Here is a 15000-nt window from a genome sequence, read left to right as displayed (position 1 = left end):
CTGCTGATGTGTGCGCTTACATTTATTCATACGTGAGATTACATTTATTCAAACGACAGAGTTTGGTTATTTGTTTGTTGTGCGTTTGTTATTTGTGGCCGCATTGTTTGTTGATCTCTCAAATATATTCGTGCCAAGATCAAGAGGATAAAATTACTGGAAAAATAAATATTTCTGAAGTTTTACATTTTGTGTGAGTGGAGTTGTAGTTTTCATTTCATCTCTAAATGAGCCGAGTGTGATAGTGGATTAAATTAAGGCAAAGCAAGGCAGGTGTGTATGAGCTGTGTTTTATAAATACAGTGCTGAGTGAAAGTGCTGTGAAGAAAAACAATTAAAAAAGGTTCATAAGAAATAAAATAAAAATACAATAATAGTAAAGAATAAAAGCAAATAATAATATTGTAGAAAATAATATATATAGGCTTTATATATATATATATATATATATATATATATATATATATATATAACACTTAAAATTACCTTTAAATTATTACCTGATAAATATGGTTTATTTGTCCAGTTATATAAAAAGAAAAACTAGAACAGTGTTGCTCACAGAAACACATTTACATGTTAATTGTACAACCTAATTATATTTCAGTTTAAAATCAAAAGAGAAAAATACATTTTGCATAAAGAAAATAAGACTCATTTTTTATTTTATTATTTTTAATATTTTAATTTTAGTTAAAGTTATAGTGTTTTTGTTGTGTGTTTTTGTAATTTAAAAAAAAAAGTCTATATAATATTATTATTTTTTATTTCAGTCTTTGTTATTTTAGTGCGTCAAGTTAAACTAAAGGAAAATGAAAAATATTGCCTTGCGACAAAATTAAAATAAAGTGTGTTTAGTTTATATAAATATAAATATACATAAAGTCAAACCAAAATTTATTCGGTCACCTTCAACATTTCACACATTATCACAGTTTATTTATAGTTTATAAAATTGTAATAAAATATGATCAGAACAAAATCTTGATAATGTCCGATAACACTTGATCAGGTCAAATGTCTGAATCATTTTTGGTCCCAAATATTTATCAGTTTTACTGGTCGTGAAAGGTATGTAATGAATTTCTCTGGTAGACCATTATATGAATAATTTCTGGGGTGTAATATGTCACAGTTGACTTTATTTTGCTATCCTCACTTACAGAAATGAACTGTAGTGTCCTAAAGGTATGTACTGAATAATTTTTTTGGTTTGACTGTACATATTTAAATAACAATTATGCTCTTAAAAAACAGGCTTGGTTTGTTTAATACGGTGTGAGATGTGAGCAGGTTTCCTGCTGCTGCTGCTGATGATGATGAAGAAGATGATCCTCACAGAAGGAAGGTCACCAGCGGCTCTTCCTGAGCTCATCTCTGGCATTTCACCTGCTCTGCTGCTTCCTGACACGCATGTTAATATCTGTGTGAGTTCAGGAGCACCATATGGTCACAACAGGAGAGAAGCTCCTTCAGGAGGCCAGTGTGACATGTGGCAGCTCCGCAGGCTCCAGATCAGTGTGTGTTTGGCTTTATATCAGTGTGTAATGAGACAGCTGCTCATCTGACCACACTCATCCAGCCGGGGCTAGTTGTCACATGTCCCTCAGTAAATCCAGTTACACAAACACTTGTTTTTTTCTCCAACAGTGTTTTTGTGTGTTGGTTTTAAAGCTGTGTCTCATGTTACACTCTCAGAAAAAAGGTACAAAAGATTCCAGTGGGACGGTACCTTTTGTACCTTTTTTAGGTATCAATATGCACGCTTTAGGTACAAAGTGACAGCTTTTGTACCTTTTTTTTTTTTTCTGAGAGTGTAGAATATTTGGTGCAATCATCATCATATTTTATTTATTTCTGTCAAATATTTGATTTATTAACATATTTTCATGTATTGCTAACTAAAACAGTATTTAAAATCATTCTCAATAATTGAATTAAAGCTGATATAAAATAAAATATTAATAATATATAAAAAATACTAATGAAATGCTGCCTTGGCTAATAAATAAGTACTTTTTTATTTTAAAAATGACTAAAACTGAAAAAAAATAAAAAAATAAATTAAAGCTACATTTTTTAAAAAACAAACTAAAATGACAAGCACATTAAAAAAATACTAAGTCTTAAACTGAAAAAAATGAAAATGAAAATATAATGTAAAAAAAAATATGGTTTGAAATAATTATAAAGACTGTATTTTTTCTGAAGTTGTAAATTATTGAAAAAAAATACAATTTCCGTTTTCAACTTCAAAATTTAATGTGTTTCATGCCATTTCTTTGTAATTCTTTATGAAATTTACTAACAATTTGAGTGAAAATTGTTTCATATAATAATATGTAAATAATACTAAAATAGCACTGGTTCTTGAATAAAGAAGGAAACACGATCCTCAAGAGTCAACCACATACTGAAAGCTTGAACTGTGATGTATTTTTCATAAATGTCAGATCGGAGCATGTTGTCCTGTTTTCAGTCTTTTAATTGATAGCGTTTTTTAATGACATTTTCTGTTGGCCAACACAATGGAATGATATTTTTGTATGCTGAGCATTATTGCTGTTTGTTGAATTGTTTTGCACTTCATAGCTGTTCCACTGATTCACTTCTGCTGATAACAGGTTGTTTAGTGCCCACTGTGACAACATGCCCCACTGTAGCCCAACATGTGCTCAAATGGCTGTATATTTTTATTGCACCATAAAAATAGGTTTCGTTGTAGTGAAGACTTTAAAAAATATATTCACTGGAGTGAAAGAGTGACAACTTGCCCCAGTGTCTCTACATATATTTAATGATAACTCTCATAAATCATCTGCTATTGATTTGTCACTAATAGAATTATGTTTTGTAAGCGACTGCAGGTGCTGATGAGCAGAGTTTGGATACACAGACGCCACAGGCAGATATTGACTGACTTCTGCTAATGAGATTCAGTCATCTCTTACAGAAAACTAATGAACGTTACCTGAGACGAGCAAATGTCAGAACAGCTGAACATCAGGAGTGCAGCTGAACACAGACTTATAGTTTCCATATGGAGAGAACTCGAGTTAATGAACATTTATACGTACAGACAGGCTGTTAAAGTTATTTCTAGAACAGAATCGATCTGCATGTCGTCTCACGCAGCCCTTTTAGTGTCCATTTCACATTAGTCAGATGATGCTTCTGCGTTAAGTATCGTTTAAGGTTTGACAGAAGCCGGGTGAGTAACTTTACTTACATCACATTTTAAAATTGAGGCTGGATTTCTGAGATGATGTGGATTATTACCTTTGAGTCTAAAACAGTTAAAGCAAAATAGTTCAGGAAAAAATGACAATGTGCTCATCTTCAGATCATCCAAGATATGGTTAGTTTCTTCATCAGGTTTGTAGAAATGTAGCACTGCATCAGTGTCTCAGCAATGGATGCTCTGCAGTGAATGGGTGCCGTCAGAATGAGAGTCCAAACAGCTGATAAAAAACATCACAATAATCCACAAGTAATCCACAGCACTCCAGTCCATCAGTTAACATCTGGAGAAGACAAAAGATGAAACACATCCAGCATTAAGATGATTTTAACTCAAATACATAGAGTCTATAATCCATAATAACACTTCCTCCAGTGAAAAGTGCATCTCCTGTTGACTCTCACATCAGAATCCAGACACATATTAGTTTAGAGCTGTTTTAAACACTGCTTGATCTGTGCAGATTTCTCTCCTGATTCACACCAGAACACTTTTTCACTGGAGGAAGTGTTATTATGGATTATGAACTCTATGTATTTGAGTTAAAAACATCTTAATGCTGGATTTGTTTCATCTTTTGTCTTCTCCAGATGTTAACTGATGGACTGGAGTGCTGTGGATTACTTGTGGATTATTGTGATGTTTTTATCAGCTGTTTGGACTCTCATTCTGACGGCACCCATTCACTGCAGAGCATCCATTGCTGAGACACTGATGCAGTGCTACATTTCTACAAACCTGATGAACAAACACACTCATCCTGATCTCAGATGACCTGAGAGTGAGCACATTTCAGCAAATTATAATTTTTGGGTGAACTATTGCTTTAACACTGTGAGAGCGTCATGTAATGAAAACAGGAGACATTCGTGTGGTAAGGTGCTGTAAACATGCTGCATGTAATGAGCAGCTCTGTAAAGAGCAGTAACCTTCTCTTCTCAAACCCTGCGGGTGTTCATTATCCGCTGCTGTTTTCTTGCCCTTTTATTGTCTGATAAGACTGGCTTCTCCTAATATATGAAATTATAGGATTGCTGAGCCCTGTTGTATTATATTAGAGTTTGTTATATAATGCTGAACAATTTATTCAGCAGGTTTTCAAAACAACGTCTATGCTGTATTACAACATATAGGTGAGTCAAGTCTGTGATCTGAGGCATAAACGCTTGTATTTTCTATCAGTGGTTTTGTATATTACTGTATATCAAACATTTAGTTCAGACTCTCTAGAATAATATTTGTGAATTCTGTCCTAAATTAAAACCCAATATGATTAATAGTTGCACAGAATAAAGTCAGATTGAGATGCATTACCAGAATAGTCGCTGTAATCAAGGTAATTTTCATCTGCTTGAACTGTGAGTATTTTTCATGAATGTCAGAACAGGGGTAAGTTGTGACATGTGTTTTAAATGTTAAATTAATTAATTACATTTCCTGTTAGTCGAAAACAATGTCATCTAGCATTTAGCCTTCATTTGTACAGCTTCATGAATTGTTTACTGTTTTATGGTTGTTAAACCCCAAAATTCGACTTTCAAAAGCATTTTTTGGTCACACTTTATTTTAAGATGTCCTTGTTACAGTGTGATTATTAATTTAAGTACTAAGTAATATTAATTTACATGTATTTACTATATGGTTAGGGTTAGGATTAGGGTTTGGTTTAGGGTTATTTGCATGTAATTATGCATAATTATTTGTTATTATAATAGTAAGTTCATGTAACGTGTAATAAGGACACCTTAAAATAAAGTGTTACCCATTTTTCTTACATAAAGGAAAAAAAAACATTTATTAATCTAAAACATTTAAAAATCAACAAATAACTTAAGAACATAAAAACACTGAAAAAAAAAATTATAGTAGTACATTAAACAACGATTTTTGGAGTACGTTTCACAAGAAAATCCTGTTTCAGTTTTTGTAGCCTACTTCAAAAATTCTCTGTTATTTGCGGTTTATTTGAAGCGGTTTGTGTATAGCCTATTAATAAATACTAAATAACACATACAGTCTAGCGCAGAATCACAACTGTAATAGATAATATTGTGCATGTAGTGTAATGAAATGTGTGACACGGACGCGCTCTCTCTCGCGGACGCGTGGACAGCGGGAGCGCGCGTGTGATTGGCCGCGGACCCTGCGCGTTCACGCTCTAGTTGTGAGATTTGCGCGCCGCCGCTCGCTGGAGGACAGGAAAGCGATAGTTGTCATACCGAGGGGCAAATAACTCATCGTTTCCAATGAATAACTACCCCTTCAGCTCGACCGCCAGCTGACGCACTGCCCTGCGCGAACCCACGCGGACGGAGGAGCGACGCGGCGCGATCGTGTGAGGTAAGTGTGTGTTTATTCGACGCGTGACGCGGGATCACTGAAACACCTTCCTTCCTCTCATCCGTCGGTCCATCGGGGTGGGTGTGTCGGGCCGCGTGTGTCGTGGAGGCGTGGAGGCGCGTTGTTGTGTGTTGTGAGCGTGTGTGTCAGTGATGTGGTTTTGTGTGAAGCGCTGATGTGTGTGTGTGTGTGTGTGTGTGTGTGTGTGTGTGTGTGTGTGTGTGTGTGTGGAGGTGTTACTGAACGACACCATCATCACATCGCCTGTGAGACTCTTCATCTTTATTCCTCACTGCAGCTCCAGTCTGTATGCTGCCTTCAATGTCTTCATCAGTATCTGTGCTTTATACACTCATAATAGCTTTAGCATCTCTATCTATCTATCTATCTATCTATCTATCTATCTATCTATCTATCTATCTATCTATCTATCTGTCTGTATTCTATCTGTAATCTGTATTTGTGTCTGTCTATAATCTTTATACTGTCTGTAATCTGTCTGTCTGTCTGTCGTTCATTGTTTCTATTTATCATTTGATCTATCTATTTGTCTATCTGTATTCTGTCTGTAATCTGTCAATCTGTCTGTCTGTAATCCATCTGTAATGTGTCTGTCTTTCTGTATACTTTCTGTAATCTGTCTGTCTATCAGTCTGTCGTTCATTGTTTCTATTTATCATTTGATCTATCTGTCTGTCTGTATTCTGCGTGTAATCTGTCAGTATTCTGTCTGTCTGTTGTTCATTGTTTCTATTTATCATCTATATCTATCTATCTGTCTGTATTCTGTATGTATTCTGCCTTTAATCTGTCTTCCTGTAATCTGTCTGTATTATGTCTCTGTCTGTAATCTGTCTGTCACTGTCATTCATTGTTTCTATCTATCATCTATATCTATCTGTTTGTATTCTGTCTCTCTGGCTGTAATCTCTCTGTCTGTCGCTCATTGTTTCTATTTATCATTTTATCTAACTGTCTGTATTCTGTCTGTACTGTATTCTGTCTCTAATGTGTCTGTAATCGGTCTCTCTGTCTGTATTCTGTCTTTATGTCTGTCTGTCGTTCATTGTTTCTATTAAATTCTATTATTCTTGCCTTGCCTATCATTTTATCTAACTGTCTGTAATCTGTATTCTGTCTCTAATGTGTCTGTAATCTGTCTGTATTCTGTCTGTAATCTGTCTGTATTTTGTATGTAATCTGTCTATTTGTCTGTCTCTATTCTGTCTTTCTCTCTATTCTGTCTGTAATCTGTTTGTCTCTCTGTCATTCATTGTTTCTATTTATCATTTGATCTATCTATTTGTCTGTCTGTATTCTGTCTGTAATCTGTCAATCTGTCTGTCTGTCTGTAATCCATCTGTAATGTGTCTGTTTTCTGTATTCTGTCTGTAATCTGTCTCTATTCTGTCTCTCTGTCTGTATTCTGTCTGTCTGTCGTTCATTGTTTCTATTTATCATTTGATCTATCTATCTGTCTGTCTGTAATCTGTCTATCTCTCTGTCTCTATTCTGTCTCTCTATCTGTATTCTGTCTCTGTCTTTCTGTCATTAATTGTTTCTATTTATCATTTGATCTATCTATCTATCTATCTGTCTGTCTGTATTCTGTCTGTTATCTGTCTGTCTGTGTTCTGTCTGTGTTCTGTCTGTATTCTGTCTGTATTCTGTCTGTGTTCTGTCTGTATTCTGTCTGTGTTCTGTCTGTATTCTGTCTGTTATCTGTCTGTCTGTGTTCTGTCTGTGTTCTGTCTGTATTCTGTCTGTATTCTGTCTGTGTTCTGTCTGTATTCTGTCTGTGTTCTGTCTGTGTTCTGTCTGTATTCTGTCTGTAATCTGTCTGTCTGCGTTCTGTCTGTATTCTGTCTGTATTATGTCTGTAATCTGTCTGTCTGTGTTCTGTCTGTGTTCTGTCTGTATTCTGTCTGTAATCTGTCTGTCTGCGTTCTGTCTGTATTCTGTCTGTGTTCTGTCTGTGTTCTGTCTGTATTTGTCTGTATTTTCTGTATGTGTTATCTGTCTGTCCTGTCTGTAGTCTGTCTGTGTTCTGTCTGTATTCTGTCTGTATTCTGTCTGTGTTCTGTCTGTATTCTGTCTGTGTTCTGTCTGTGTTCTGTCTGTATTCTGTCTGTAATCTGTCTGTCTGCGTTCTGTCTGTATTCTGTCTGTATTATGTCTGTCTGTCGTTCATTGTTTCTATTTATCATTTGATCTATCTATCTGTCTGTCTGTAATCTGTCTATCTCTCTGTCTCTATTCTGTCTCTATTCTGTCTCTCTATCTGTATTCTGTCTCTGTCTTTCTGTCATTAATTGTTTCTATTTATCATTTGATCTATCTATCTGTCTGTATTCTGTCTGTTATCTGTCTGTCTGTGTTCTGTCTGTGTTCTGTCTGTATTCTGTCTGTAATCTGTCTGTCTGCGTTCTGTCTGTATTCTGTCTGTATTATGTCTGTAATCTGTCTGTCTGTGTTCTGTCTGTATTCTGTCTGTATTCTGTCTGTATTCTGTCTGTAATCTGTCTGTGTTCTGTCTGTAATCTGTCTGTGTTCTGTCTGTGTTAGGCTGTTATCTGTCTGTCTGTATTCTGTCTGTAATCTGTCTGTAATCTGTCTGTGTTCTGTCTGTATTTTGTCAGTAATCTGTCTGTAATCGATCTGCCTGTCTGTCAGGAGTATCCGGTGGCGGCGACAGCAGCTCTGGCCGTTCCTCTGCTCCAGTATGGCTCAGCCGAGCTCGTGTGCTCAGAGCAGTAACGGTGTGGCCGACGAGTCTCCCAACATGCTGGTCTACAGGAAAGTAAGTGAATCCATCATCTCCTAAAACACCTGCAGACATGAACATTCCTGCTCAATCAGCATTAGATCGCTCCGATAACTCTATTGATGCGCGCTGATTTCATTTCTGCAGCTGCCTGTCTTTTCAATGCTCAGTCCGGATGTGTGTGTTGATGTTGTGAAGGCTTTGACACCATGAGTTTGAAGCTGTTTGCATTTTACTATTTTATTCATCATGCAACTAAATGTAAGAATTACTCTCAGTGTGTAAGACTTCATCTCAGTGTGCTTTGAAATCGGTTTGGTTTTGAAACATGAAGAGCTGGAGTTTGTAGGTGTGATTTCAGATGTACAGATGTTGCACTGATATCTCAAACGGAGCTGCTCTCATCCTCACAGATGGACGTGAAACCGTGTTTGAGCTGAGAGACTCTGACAGCTGCCATGTTTCAGAGACTTGAGGAACGGTGGTGTGTTATTATATTGTTAGTTAACTGCTAGTTCTGTTCCACTAATTCATTTGGACAAGCGACATCTCCAAAGTGTGGATGTTTCGTATAACAATCAGTTTTGGTGTCTTTTTGAATTATTTTCATTGATTAACACTTGTGTTGAATGCCCCTACTTAATTTAGAGGTTTTAGTCAAAAATGACTGGCTTTTAAAAAATCACCAAATCTTGGATTTGTATTTCAGGTTTTGTATTTCTTTCTGGAGCTGATTGATCTCAGGCCTCATCGATCTGAGCTTATGCACCTCAGTTTTTCGAATGAATAAAGCATATTTGTGAATAACTTTGGCAATATTCACTCGAAAAGTGAGGTGGATGAGCTCAGATCAATAAGTCCTACAATCAGTCAGCTCCATAAAGACATACAAAACCTGTGCAAACAAGAGAATAAGTTAATAAAAAGATTCAATCACAGGTTTTGTAGGTCTATCATTTTTGACACCACAAGTATAACAAGTTGGGGGGAAAAATCCTCCAAAAATGCAAAAAAAAAATAAAATTTTTTGGTAAGTTATTATACCCGGTGTGAGTGAAGAGAGTAGGGTTTAGTCCAATTTGATAACCTTAATAATAATAATCTTTATTTTATATAGCAACTTTAAAGTAGCTTCTCAATGCTCTTTACAACAATACTAATAAATGCAACTTTTGATTTTAATAATGTATTAAAAAATAATGAAACTAACATCAACTAAAATTAAAAAATGCTTTAGAAGTATTTTTCATAGTTAACTCATGTAGTTGGAACTGTATTGTAAAGTGTTGCCGCAAAAGCAAATAAAATATCTTGCAATATTTTGTCTGAAATATCAGTAACTCTATATTAGTCAACATGAAATAAATTTGTTGCTGCATACGTTCCTTATATTTATTGTGCAAGAATTATTATTCCATACATTATTTAAACTTAAAACAAATGTTTATTTTCATAATCTTTCGTCAAAATGTAATAACTTTCTCATGGAAGTCCTCTCTCTGTTTCAATCCCTACACTCTACATGGCTTGATCCTGGCATGTAAAAACTACTTTTACAAGTCAATTTCCCATATTACTTTTTGTGTTGTTAAATATCATTTTTAACTCAGAAATATGTCAATTACAGAAGAAGATCATGCAAACTGGAAAATTGTGGAAATAAATTGGGTTGTTATTGGTGTTTCATGGTGACTTCTTGTTTACAGACCTATTATATAAAAGCAGCATCACAGTTGCAGTCGTTGATGAATTCCCAGCTTGTCCATTTACACTAGTTATTTTGGTTCGGTTTGGACGAGGCCTTGGCTCCTGGTCTTTCCTGTCCACTGCCACCCCATCAGATTAATTGTGTGTTTGGTGCACTGGTCAAAGCTTTTGGTCACTTACTGGTAGAGCGATTGGAGTCCAGCTGGAGACAACACAAGCGCGATATTTGGGCTCTTGTGAAGTGTGCTAATGGTTTATCACTGACGCGTGTGTGGGCGAGTGCCTCATCTGCGTTGCCACGATTGTAGGTGGTTTTGTAAGTACGTTGGTGTGTGTAGCTCTGGTTTGCTTTGCCATGCAGAAAAGTGAAACTTTTCGAGTGTCAGGCTAGTGCTGGTTCTTTACTCAGACTCCTGAACTCATTTCCACCGCAGGGGTGTTGATGCTGTCATTCAGAATTGTCAGAGATACGACAGTGATATGGTCCTTATGCACAAACCTTACAACAGTGGCCGCAAATGTATTTGCACACTTAAAAATGTCTGAATAACCTTGCATTAGAAAAAAGATCAAATCAAGTGTTAAAAATGCCACAGCCATATCACCCTGCAGCCCAAGACTGGTTGCCCACTGAAGCTAACCGGGGTTGAGCCTGGTCAGTACCAGGATGGGAGACCTCCTGGGAAAACTAGGTTGCTGCTGGAAGAGGTGTTAGTAAGGCCAGTAGGGGGTGCTATAACTTGCAATTGCGAGATTTCAACTCAAAGTTCTGAGAACAAAAGTCATAATCGCGAGACGTAAAGTCAGAATCGTGAGACGCAATGTCCGAATCGCGAGACGTAAAGTCCGTATCGTGAGACGTAAAGTAAAGCGGGACGTAAAGTCAAGTGGGACGTAAAGTCTGAATCGCAAGACGTAAAGTCAAGCGGGACGTAAAGTCTGAATCGTGAGACGTAAAGTCTGAATCGCAAGACGTAAAGTAAAGCGTGACGTAAAGTAAAGCGTGACGTAAAGTCCGAATCGCAAGACGTAAAGTCAAGTGGGATGTAAAGTCCGAATCGCAAGACGTAAAGTCAAGTGGGACGTAAAGTCTGAATCATGAGACGTAAAGTCTGAATCGCAAGACGTAAAGTAAAGCGTGACGTAAAGTCAAGCGGGACGTAAAGTCAGAATCGTGAGACGTAAAGTCTGAATCGCAAGATGTAAAGTCAAGCAGGACATAAAGTCCGAATCGTGAGACGTAAAGTCTGAATCGCAAGACGTAAAGTCAAGCGGGACGTAAAGTCTGAATCGTGAGACGTAAAGTCTGAATCGCAAGACGTAAAGTCAAGTGGGATGTAAAGTCTGAATCGCAAGACGTAAAGTCAAGTGGGACGTAAAGTCTGAATCGTGAGACGTAAAGTCTGAATCGCAAGACGTAAAGTAAAGCGTGACGTAAAGTCAAGTGGTATGTAAAGTCTGAATCGCAAGATGTAAAGTCAAGCGGGACGTAAAGTCCGAATCGTGAGACATAAAGTCTGAATCACAAGACGTAAAGCGTGACGTAAAGTAAAGCAGGACGTAAAGTCAAGTGAGATGTAAAGTCCGAATCGCAAGACGTAAAGTCATGCGTGACGCAAAGTCAGAATTGCACACAAAGTCAGAATGCTGAGAAAAATGTCAGAATTTAAATTATATAAATTATGACTTTCTAAGAGTTTTAAAGCACAGTCATGTGTCTGGTGGAAATTACCCTAAATTTGTCTAATTATGCAGGGCTTCGTTCAGACGAGTCTCTTTTATTCTAATGCCGTTAGAGGCAGATCTCTCTTTCTTTTCCGCTGTTCTCCCAAACCGGGCTACTGGGCTAAAGTCTCTTATCTGACCCGGTTTCTCCTGCAGTTGTTGTTTCTGTAGATGTAGTTCATCTCTGCTCTATATTCAGACATCTGAGCCTTGGGTTTTGCATTCAAAATCAGTGTGCAGTGCCATCCGCAACCTCGTAATATTCAAATGATATTAGGCAACTGTTTCATTTACAAATGTCATTAATTGACATTTTAAAAATCTAACTGAAAGAGCTGATATAATTGCTTGGTTTTTTTATTTTATTGCAGAAACAAAGAAATTATATAATTTTTTATTGATTGAAAGTTTATTGTTGTTATGACTTTTTTAATTTCTGCTGCTATGATTTTGTTTATGAAAATAGCCTTTGCTGCTTATATGGCATTAATTAATAAATTCTGCCACCAACTTCATGTCTTAAAACTCATATGTCATGTAGTTTTATTGTTATTATAAATATTTTAAATTCTGCTTCTCTGATTTTGGCATGAAGGCAGCCTTTGCTGCATTAAAAACTAACTAAAATCTCTGCCATGTCTTAAAACTCATGTGTTTTAACCTCTCAAACAAAATGTTGAAGCAGTTCTTTCCATGCGTCAGAAACGCACGATGAGCGACGAGAGCAGTGGCTGTCGAGTTCAGTTTTAATGTATTTAAAAATATGTATATGTTGCACTGGGATTTGACTTAAATATGACGTACTGAAGTATCTAATAAGAGATTTTGCCCGAGGACCTGCCTGTCGCCGGATCTGCTCACTGAACACCGATCATCTTTTCCTGAAGGCTGTGAGAGAGCGACGGCTTTCCTCTGGGATTTCACGTACTTGCCATTTAATAAACACATTACCCCGAGTGACTTACAGAGGCTATTTACAGCCGCACGGATGCTGTGGATCATTCTGCACGGCTCTATTCTTCAACAGCTCACTTCTGAATGACAGCAAAGACTATTAATCCATTCGGCTGCGGGAAAATGCTGCTAAAATGTTCTCGGAGACGGAGATGCACTGTTACTTTGCTGTGCATAATCTTGACTCCTGCCGTTTGTAAATACTGTACACATACAGTTCTGAGATCAGTTATTGTCATTAAATGCATCATTGAAATCATTGTGTGATGTGCTGCAGTCTGTTGTGTTGATGCATTAAAGGACTTGTGCATCCAGAGATCATGTCGCTGCGGTTATGATTTATTCAGTCAACGGGAGATGACCGACGGAGCTTCGTTTACAAATTCATACTGTCCCGAGAGGCAAATATGAAAGTACTTACATCCGATTAGTTGAATCCGGAAACACGGCACTTCCACAAGATTGAATTTAGCAGTATATTTCAATGAATCAACATTTCACACCATAATCAGAAAAAGAAAAAACACGATTTTGCATAAATAAAAATTCTAGCTATAGGACCATCAACAGTTAAACTGTGCATCTTGATGTTTTTCTGATGTCTTTGTTTGTAATTCTTCACTAGAAGACTCGTCTACTCGCCCGGGCAGTTATCTGTTAGCAAAACATGATAGCGACATTAAGAGAAAAGATGCATGAAATAGAGGGCAAATGTTGTACAATTTTATGTTTGCATAAATTTAAAAAAAGTTACACAGAAGTCCTTAGATGACAAAAATGTCAGCCAAAAACAGTCATAAAAATATCTATAATTTTTTTTTTCTGCTTTCACTGTCATAAATTTTTTGCCAGCAAAATATACATGCATAACTACCAAAAACTGATGAATTTTCAGAATTTTAACCCTTTAAATGCCAGCTTGTTTTCATAACGCCGCTGTTGTTTTTATGAAACAAAAAATAATTTCTATATACTAAATGATAAACAGATTTTTAAAGTTATTTCAGTCTTGGATATGATAAGCAACAACATTAATTTTCATGCATTATTATTTTTTATAGTGTTTTTACTGCTTTTTTTAATCTTCTCTTAGCATTGGGATATTGTCAACGTGTCTAGTTGTAACATTTGCTAATATTTTTATTCAAAACTGTGATTTCAAATAAATCAAATCCTGGCAAAATCAATAAAACGGCTTTGAGTAAGTCGCTGTGTTTTTAGTTCACAGAAAATGCCTCGGTCTGGAGCTGATGACAGACGACGCTCATTGATCTCAGATTTACTCTCGGCCGTGCAGCGCTGGAAAATGCTGATTGATTTTCAGAGATTGAATTCATTATGATTAAATAGATAGCAGGCCGACCCAGACCTCTTCTTAGATTAATGTCAGGTGTTAATGGATTGGAAAAACGCCCAATAGATCAGTTTAGAGCGCTAATCTGGACTGCAAGAGTTTAAATGCATCTGATTCATTAAGCTGAACACAGCCCTTCATCTGATGCACGTCACATACAAAACTGAAAGTCTCAAACAGCAGAGAATAACAGGTCGAAATTATGAGCTTTTGTTTTTATGATTATTATTTCAGGTTAAATACAAGTTAAGTTCTATTGACAGTCTGTGGTTGATTACCAGAGAATAGAATCTCAACTATAAAAGAACAGATAAGGGTTTAAAAGCAGAAATGTGAAATTTGCACTATACAGATCAGAAAGATTTTTAATGTTTTTGAAAGAGTCTCTTCGGTTCACCAAGGATGCATTTATTTGATTAAAAATACTGTAAAATTGTGAAATATTATTAGAATTTAAAACAGCTGTTTTCTGTGTGAATCTCTGTTAAACTGTAATTTATTTCTGTGATGTGCAGCTGTATTTTCAGCATCATTACTGCAGTCTTCAGCGTCACATGATCTTCAGAAATCATTCTAATATGATGATTTACTGCTCAAGAAACATTTATTATTATTATCAATGTTGAACACAGTCGTGCTGCACAATATTTTTGTGGAAACTTGATACATTTCATTTTTCAGGATTCACAGATGAATAGAAAGTTCAAAAGAACAGCATTTATTTGAAATAGAAATCTTTTCTAACATGATAAATGTCTTTACTGTCACTTTAAATGCATCCTTGATGAATAAAACATTAATTTCTCTCATACTGACCCCAAACGTTTGAACACTAGTGTATGTGTTTGAGCTGTAATGTCTAAAATGTTTTTGTCCGTGTTTACTTTGTAGCAGCATTTGTGAAAAATTGGATGC

The 15000-nt window shown here is 36.2% G+C and overlaps 1 protein-coding gene across 3 annotated transcripts in view; it reads left to right on the top strand.

Moving 5' to 3' along the window:
- The first annotated feature begins 5357 nt into the window (after positions 1-5357).
- The window catches only part of LOC109056258 (regulator of G-protein signaling 7-like), a 52207-nt gene continuing 42564 nt past the window's right edge, over positions 5358-15000 (top strand). Inside the window, exons 1-2 of one of the 3 annotated variants that reach the window (XM_042768170.1) lie at positions 5358-5581; positions 8255-8381. In XM_042768170.1, the coding sequence (XP_042624104.1) occupies positions 8304-8381 (78 nt within the window). In that variant the 5' untranslated portion in view covers positions 5358-5581; positions 8255-8303. Of the gene's footprint in view, positions 5582-5770; positions 5848-8254; positions 8382-15000 lie in introns of those variants that run through there. The other 2 variants (XM_042768168.1, XM_042768169.1) reach the window with 2 other exon arrangements.

Source organism: Cyprinus carpio, chromosome A12 (genome assembly GCF_018340385.1).
Source record: "Cyprinus carpio isolate SPL01 chromosome A12, ASM1834038v1, whole genome shotgun sequence".
In the NCBI taxonomy this organism is placed as follows: domain Eukaryota; kingdom Metazoa; phylum Chordata; class Actinopteri; order Cypriniformes; family Cyprinidae; genus Cyprinus; species Cyprinus carpio.
This window is presented reverse-complemented; position numbering and strand designations above follow the sequence as displayed.